General features: G+C 32.5%; 2 protein-coding genes across 4 annotated transcripts; one reads left to right on the top strand and one right to left on the bottom strand.

The window, feature by feature from the left end:
• The first annotated feature begins 1,587 nt into the window (after nt 1-1,587).
• LOC100252878 (ubiquinol oxidase 2, mitochondrial) lies at nt 1,588-3,487 on the top strand. Of its 2 annotated transcripts, XR_788447.3 has the most exons (5): nt 1,588-2,021; nt 2,115-2,243; nt 2,350-2,838; nt 2,922-3,069; nt 3,195-3,487. XR_788447.3 is itself a non-coding variant. In XM_010667166.3 (4 exons), the coding sequence occupies exons 1-4, from the start codon at nt 1,737-1,739 to the stop codon at nt 2,979-2,981; spliced, it is 963 nt and encodes a 320-aa protein (XP_010665468.1). In that variant the 5' UTR covers nt 1,606-1,736; the 3' UTR covers nt 2,982-3,487. The 2 variants fall into 2 exon arrangements, 1 of the variants encoding a protein (XP_010665468.1); XM_010667166.3 differs by having other exon boundaries at nt 1,606-2,021; nt 2,922-3,487.
• A 1,822-nt stretch (nt 3,488-5,309) lies between these two features.
• Nucleotides 5,310-6,955, bottom strand: LOC100247765 (ubiquinol oxidase 2, mitochondrial). Of its 2 annotated transcripts, XM_002262946.5 has the most exons (4): nt 6,461-6,942; nt 6,252-6,380; nt 5,654-6,142; nt 5,310-5,559 (listed from the first exon to the last, which is right to left on the bottom strand). In XM_002262946.5, exons 1-4 carry the CDS (start codon nt 6,749-6,751, stop codon nt 5,500-5,502), a joined length of 969 nt encoding a protein of 322 aa, XP_002262982.1. In that variant the 5' UTR covers nt 6,752-6,942; the 3' UTR covers nt 5,310-5,499. The 2 variants fall into 2 exon arrangements, with proteins under 2 accessions (XP_002262982.1, XP_059590950.1); XM_059734967.1 differs by having other exon boundaries at nt 5,310-6,142; nt 6,461-6,955.
• Between the last annotated feature and the right edge of the window lie 1,614 nt (nt 6,956-8,569).

The following is an 8,569-nucleotide window of genomic DNA, read 5'->3' as shown; positions in this document are numbered from 1 at the left end:
TTAAATGTGACGGGTCATACTTCCCTTCTTGTTTAATTATTTTTTATTAATTTTTTTAAAAAATTATTTTCACTAAAATTAAATATATTTTATTAAAAATAAATATTCTAAGTTTTGTAATAAAAGTAACTTTTTAAATTATATATATATAATGGACCATGATAGAGTCTGATAATACCTGGATCTGTCCAAGGTTTTAAAAAATCTCAAATTCGTTTCTAACTCGTTTGTTTAAAGATAAAGGGGTGAATTTAAAAAAAAATAAAAAATAAAAATTCATTCTTCTAGTATCAAATTTTTGTTTGATATTTTTTCTTATATTTTTATAAAAACTAATTACCTATATTTCAACCTTAAAATGGCATTAATATAATTGAAAATTTGTAAATTCCATTGAAATCCCTTTTAGATTAATGTCTTCTAGTCAAAGAAAGAAAGAAAGAAAAATGGCTTCAAGATCAACCTAACTTTTGCCTGGCTTCACTAGAAAAATTAAACAAAAAGGAAAAATATCTTGGGCTTCGAGGTACCTTCTTCATTGACTTGTTCCCCAAGAAACTCCTACCACTAATTAATGTAGCATTGAGGCATAATTACCAAAATACCCACTTTCCATTCCAAGATGGATTCATAAATTTTAATTTAATTCACGAAGTTGATAACTTCAAACATTTCTTGGGCCTCAAGGAGCCTTCTTCATTAACTTGTTCCCCAAGAATCTCCTACCACTATCAATTTGACCTGAATATTGCATTGAGGCATAATTACCAAAATACCCATAATTACTTCACTTTCCATAATTTAATTCTAAAAAAAATAATATTATTTAACTCCAAGTTTTTTAATCCTATTTTAATTATATCTTACCTAATTTGAACAAATATGAGCAAATAAGAATTTGCTCCATGGTGAAATTTATATTTTTTTTTAAATATTTCATCTCTTAAAAATTTAAATGGGAAAATATAATACAAAGTGGAGAAAAAACGGCATTTTTATTATTTTATTTTCAATGAATAATATTTTTTAAGAAAGTCGTTAGCAATTAAAAAAAAAGTGAATAAGAGTTTGTTTGGAAAAGTTTTTGAAAATAGATATTAAATAATTATTTTTGAAAATAATTTTTAAAAACAATTATTTGATGTTTCCTAAAATAAAAACTTATTTACAAAATTTTAAAAAAAAAATCTTGTGTTTTTTAATATTTCTTAAATATAATTTGTATTTATGATACTTTATTTTCAATTATTTTTCATATTTATAAAGTTATTTTTTAAAATAATCATCGAGAGTTGTTGTTAATTACAATTCATAAGTCTGAATTTGTTCTACCATGAAAATTATATTTCTCAAGATGTAAACTTTTAATGGAAAAATATAATATAAAATTGAAGAAATTTTTTTAAATTATTTATTTTCAAAAAATAAGAGTAGTTTTTAAGAAAGTGGTTTTTATTTTGCTTATGGAAAGGGTTATTTGTGTCATTTCACAAATCTACCTTGCCAAGACATATTCCACCGCCATTGCCATGCAGACCCGTGAAACAAATTTAATTAAATAAAATATATTAAAACTACGTATTAATAAGCATAAAGTTGTATTATTTCCATATTAATAATAATAGTAATTTTTTAAAAAAAAAACTATATAAACCCTGCCAAAAAGACATCTTCAACGGGTGATTATTTCAGAAGCTCTTGATTGATTTTCTTCCTAATATATCTAGTTCTTAATCATGATGATGAGTCGCAGCGCCATGAAGCTTTTGTCGACAGCCACCGTCCGTACCATCCATGGCGGCGGTGAGTTTAGGCGAGGCTTTTTTGCTTTGGGAGCGCGGAACTTGAGCAGCACGGTGTCGGCCGTAAGAGAGAAGCCGCAGACGGAGCCCGGCTCCCGCTCCGCCGCTGGCCACAGCAGCTTTGAGGGCGGTGACAAGTCGGTTGTGAGTTACTGGGGCGTGGCTCCTGTGAAGCTGACCAAAGAGGACGGTACGGAATGGAAATGGAGCTGTTTCAAAGTAAGTTTGCTTTAGAAAATACCTAAGTTCATCTTCATCTCTCTCGTGCATTAGGAAATGCCTAAATCCGATTTACATTTGTGAATTATGAAGCCATCGGAGGCCTACAAAGCAGATGTGTCGATTGATTTGGGGAAGCATCATGTCCCTAGGGTATGGACTGAGAAAGTAGCTTATTGGGGAGTGAAAATGCTCCGACTCCCCACTGATATCTTCTTCAAGGTAATCAGAACTCAAAATATTTTTTCTAGAAGGAAAGAAAATAGATAAAATTCTTACTGCTTCACTTGTATGGAATTAATTGTGTGATTCAATTTTCTTGTTACAGAGAAGGTTTGAAATGCGAGCAATGATGCTAGAAACCGTAGCGGCAGTGCCTGGCATGGTGGGAGGGATGCTCCTGCACTGCAAGTCGCTGAGGCGGTTCGAGCACAGCGGCGGATGGATCAGAGTACTCCTAGAAGAAGCCGAGAACGAGCGGATGCACCTCATGACCTTCATGGAAGTAGCCAAGCCCCGGTGGTACGAGCGCGCCCTTGTTTTCGCAGTTCAAGGCATTTTCTGGAACTTTTACTTCGTTGCCTACGTGATCTCTCCCAAAGTCGCCCACCGCGCTGTCGGCTATCTGGAAGAGGAGGCCATACACTCCTACAATGAATTCATAAAAGAGCTCGACAGCGGTAACATCCCGAACGTGCCGGCTCCGGCCATCGCCATTGATTACTGGCGCTTGGCACCAGACTCAACTCTCCGGGATGTTGTCATGGTTGTGAGAGCGGACGAGGCACATCATCGCGATGTAAATCACTACGCATCTGTAAGTTATCATTTCATTTCCATACTACTTAATTTTTAGCTGGTTCTTTTGGGTAGATATTGATGGATATGGATGGATTTCAGGACATACACTATCAAGGACTCCAATTGAAGGAATTTCCTGCTCCTCTTGGGTATCACTGAAGCCTTTGAAATTAATCCGCCTTCAATCAGCCGAATGAATAAAGAAAGTGTTTGTAGTATGAGGTTGAGGGAAAATGTTTGCAGTCTGGTAATTTTGTTCTATTGCGACCACAGTGATCTTGTCATTAATTCTCTTTTTCGTTTTGATTGTTTTGTTTTTTTAGTTTGTAAGTTATTAATCAATGATTTTTATGATATTTGTTTGAATGGCAGATGTTGAACTTGAGACATACTCCACGCACAATTGTAAATTTTGAAGGCTCTGTTTGTTTAGAAGGAAAGCAGATTCGCGGGAAAAATAGCGATCGAAAGCAGAACTTTGCGGCATCGTGGATCAACTTAGATTCAAGCAAAACTTTTTCCTGGGATTTAGTTTTCCTAGATACCAGACAGAGCCTAATGATCAAGTTCAGAACTTAAAAAAGTGGTAATGTACTTCCAAAATCTGGGTAAGACCCAGATGTTGTATTTTGCGGGTTATTGAAATTTCGTGAGTTTTTGCTAAATATCTCACTTTTCTTTCTCATTTGATATTTTCACTATCTCTTCTCTAATTCAAAATAAATAAAATATTTAACGAATTTTCAAACTAATGGAATCGGTTATATTTAGCCATAACTTCACCGGACGTAAATAAAATTAACAAATTAACTCATAATCTTTTCCTTTGACGTAAGGAGATGAGTTTGGATTTAATATTTAGGAAGAATTATATATAAAAAATAGTATTTATATTTATATTTATCTAAATATTTTTAATATGCCTAAAAACTCTCCTTATTGTTCTCTATTATATCTATCCATCTTTTGCTTAGTTTTTTATTTCTCAACAACAAACCCAAGGCAAAATCGTTGTTTTAAAATTTATTTTTTAGAAAAAAGTATTTGAGATAAATCCAAAATTAATTCCAACCATTTATTTTATAATTTTTTAAGGGTTATTTAATTAAAAAGATATTTAAAAATTCAAATTTTGAAATTTAACCTCTCATTCTTATTTTGGTCTCATTTGAGCAAAAATGTCTTTATTTTGGTCTCATTTGAGCAAAAATGTCTTTATTTTGGTTCTCTCGTCAAGATCATTTTTATAATATGAAATATCCAAATTACAAGTGAATATAAAAGTACATTTTAAACCAAACTAGGGATGAAAAAAAAAAAAACTTGATTACGTTTATTAAAATTTATAAAGTTCAAGTAGAAAACTAATTATGAAAAATTACAAAGTGATGAAAATTTTGGTGCCAAGGCGGGTGTTGCTTTAGGGTGATTCATCTTAGTCGAGTATCAAACTACCTAGAGCATCCATTCGGGTAGCTCACTATCTGACTACCCACATGTATCACGCACCAAGTCATAGTATATATGGTGTCATAGAATGTAAAAATAGAAAAATATGGAGATTATTAGTATTATATTAATAAATTCTAATTTATAGGGAGAAGCTTTGTTAACTACTAATTGTATACGCGATAAAATACTATATAAAAATTGAGAAAAAAAATAAAGTTTGTAATCTTAATACATCATTATATGCTCTTAAACAAGCTATTAGGCACTTGAATACAAAGTATGAAGTAGAAATTTGAAAAATTGGCATCAAAAGTAATAAACTAGATGATTGTATATCAATTTGATATATATAAGCTTTTGGGATCAATTTTGTTTTGTTGATTTGGAACAAAATAATCTATATCTAATTTTTATTGTTCTTAATTAATGATTTTTATCGAACATATCAATGTAAATGATATAGGGGATATTGTTAATGAGATAGAAGACTTGTGAATTTTTGGAGCTCTCTTTGTTTTAAAGGAAAATAAATTCTTTGGAAGAAGAGGACGGTGTGTTGAGTTGGATTCTTGTTCTTTTGGTCTAGGTTCGCCATGAATCGAAGAATTTTGGTGGCATGATGGATGAAAATTTGCAAAATCAACCTATGACCGAAGATTCTTAATGAAATTTTTTCCTAGATTTAGTTTTCCAAAATAACAAAGAGTTTAATGATTATGAGTTATGCTTATGGAATTTATAATGTATAATCATTAGATATGAAAGTGGTATTTCATATAGTTTTATAATTTGAATTTACGACTTAGAAAATTGAGATATGATATTTAAACTGGTTACAATATCATTTAGTGATATAATCTAATAAACTTGTTTAGAGGTCATACTAAGTTAACTTGAAAAATTTGTAGGCTTATTATCAAATAGTTCAAAATTTTAGTTTCAATTAATAGCTTTATAGGCACAAGACTACCCACATTTGGAGGTGAAAAAAACGTTTGTCCAGTAAGATAACACCTAGAAGGAGTGAACGAGTGATTTTAAAAAATTTATAATATAAAGATTAAAATATTTTACCTAAATTAAATCCTGAAGCAATTACATACACACGAGATAAAAAAAAATTTATGTGGAATACCTCCACATGAATTGTGGAAATGGAAATAAAAAACCACGAAATCTAAAACCTTTAATCTAATAATCCACTTTATGAAATCAGGAACATCCACTAATGATATCCAAGAGGTGCGGGAACATCCTTGAACTGGTGCCCTTGACATTGTATATCCTGCAATCAAACAAAAGCAACCCAAATCAATCAAACTCACACAATTTCTCATATCAGGAATAAGACACTTCAACATCAACATGATTTTACCCACCGATGCATAGTGGTTAACGTCCCGGTGATGCGCCTCATCAGCCCTGATCACCTCCACAACGTCCCGGAGAGTTGATTCCGCCGGCAGACGCCAGTAGTCAATGGCAATGGCCGGGGCCGGCACGTTCTCAAAGCTGCCATTGTCCAAGTCCTTGAGGAATTCGGTGTAGGAGCGGACGGCCTCCTCCTCCAGGTAGCCGGTGATGCGGTGGGCGACCTTGGGGGAGGCCAAGTATGTTAGGAAGTATGCGTTGAAGAATACACCCTGGACGGCGAAGACGATGGCGCGCTCGTACCACTGGGGCTTGGCCAGCTCGATGAAGGTCATGAGGTGCATTCGCTCGTTCTCGGCTTCTTCCAGTAGGGCTTTGATCCAACCTCCGCTCTGCTCGAACCGCCTCGGGGACTGGCAGTGCAACAGCATTCCCCCGACCATGCCTGGCACCGCTGCCACCGTCTCCAGCAGCATGGCATGGCACATGTGCTTTCTCTGTCATTAAGAATGGAATTCTTATATTTAAATGGGGGAAAATGGCAACGCTAGAAAAAATATGACCCATTCAGAAAAAGCAGCGTGGGATCGTGTGAATAAAAGGTACCTGAAAGAACATGTGAGTAGGGATCTTGAGAGCTTGGACAGTCCAATAGGCGAATTTGTCCATGAACTTCACTGGTTTGTGATGCTTTTCCACATCAATGGAGATGTCTGCCTTGTAGGTCTCCCATGGCTGCCAAAAATCAATTCATCCCAAATCAATACATTCATCCATATCCATATTTCAATCCATCTAAATCCATGAAAACATACCCTAAAGCAGTGCCACTTCCAGGGCGAACCATCCTCTTTGGTCAGATTAGCCGGAGGCACGCCCCAGTAGCTCACAATTGCCTTTTGCTCCCCATTTTCCGAGCCCGTCTTCGGCACTTGAATCGGCTTCTCCTCTTTTGCATCCCCCGATGCTAGAGTACTCTGCTCCCGAGCCGGCATGGGGTGGACTGTCATCCACCCCATATACGCTGGCCTCGAGAATCTCGAGGCCTGCGGGCTGACCTTCCTAAGAAGCAGACCGGAGACTTTTGCCATAGCACTATGATTCATTGTCGGAGTTGACAAAAATTGCAACAGTAGGAAAAAAGATCGATCAACACTTGAGAGAGTTTGAAAGAATGATTTGAGTTTGTACGAATTTGTTGAGCAATGATTTTTGGTTTATATAGATGGATAGTTCTTAGCTACAATTGCTGTCCACGATTTGAAGAGTTCATGGGGGGAGCCTAGAAGTTGGGAGGCAGATTCCATGGACTTCCAGGTTTGACTTGCTTTCTTGCAAGACTCGGACACAACTTTCTAAGGTGGGTAACAATATTCTGCAATGGGTAACTAAGCAACCTTCTACAATTGTGTTATTATTATTATTTATTTGTTTTTTTAAAGGTTAAGATTGATCTCTTGAAATATTTGGATAGAAATTAAGTTAATACAATATGGGTAGAGTAGAAGTCTTTAGTTAATATATATATTAGTTTTATTTAATCTCGTATTTGGTTGGTTGGATGTAATATGTATATCCAACAAAATATAAAATATGATAAGTGATAAAATATATTATCACACGTTTTCAAATCATTTTAACTCAAGATACTTAATCTTGATTAGTGAAAATATAAAATAAATTTATTTTTTAATCATTTTTTATTATTTTTATATAATTTATTTTACAAGAATAAAAAAATTTTGATTGAAAAAATAAATCTGTGGTTGAAAAAAGAACTAAAAAAAATATAAAATAATAATAATATATATTTATTGTTTATATTAAGTAACATAATATAAAAGGATTATTTATAAATTTTAAATATTTTATTCATAAATATTGTTAAATGTAAAAAAAAAAATTCTTTTTTATTTTAATAAAAAATATTGGAATATAATATAATTTTTATTTTGGACAAATATATGAGACATTGAAACCATTTTTTTTTTATTTAACAAACTAAATATAAACATAACATTATATATATAATAACATTCAAAGATTATCACTTTAGAAATGTTATTTTAAGATGTGCATTTTTATTTAAAAGATTATTTGATAAAATTAACTTAAAATTTATTTTAAATTCATAAATTGATATATTTATTTTCATAAATTATAATTAGGGCAAAGGAGGTCAAATAACAGTAAAGATCATGAAATAGCAAAAAAAATCGTAGAGGTAATTATGATAAATAAGAATAAAAATGTAAAATAAAGATGTGAATTTAAAAATAAATTGATTACTTTTATTTATTACTTAAAGTAATATTTTTTACTTTAAGTCATATTATTAAGTTATTTTATCAAATATACATAATTTATTTAATGATTTAAATTAAATCCTTTTAAGTTATTAAGTCGGTTTACCCAACACCCACAAGTTTAATTCCTATCAAATTTAAGAAAAAAAAATCAGGATGAGAAAATAAAGAAAATCATAATTCTTTTCTCTTATCAAATGGCCGGTTTGTGAGATTGCAATCTTTATAGACAATCAGGGAATGGATCCCCGTGGTGGGCTTAGGTTAGATATTTTCCCTGAATTGTGGTTGGAAACAAGATTCCTTTTCATTTGGAGGGTTCATGAACCTTTGGAAATTTTAAATTTGTGGGCCAAGTAATTGACTAGGTCAATGGTCAATATTGTACTAGTAGACATCAACAAATTTTTCTTTCTTTTATTTATTTATTTATTTTTTTTTTGAACTAAGAAGAACCTTCGTTATAAGGACAAATAATCGAGAAAATTACTAGGCTATGGGTCAACTTTACTCTCTAATTTTTTGTTTGGGGACAAAGAAAAAACACTGCACTTTCTAATTTTATTGAATTGACAAGGATAATAAAATTTGGAAAAAAAAACCTACTAAGCTTATGTG

Source organism: Vitis vinifera, chromosome 2, assembly GCF_030704535.1.
Source record: "Vitis vinifera cultivar Pinot Noir 40024 chromosome 2, ASM3070453v1".
Lineage (NCBI taxonomy): Eukaryota > Viridiplantae > Streptophyta > Magnoliopsida > Vitales > Vitaceae > Vitis > Vitis vinifera.
Note: the sequence above shows the minus strand (reverse complement) of the source record. Positions and strands in the feature narration are given on the sequence as shown.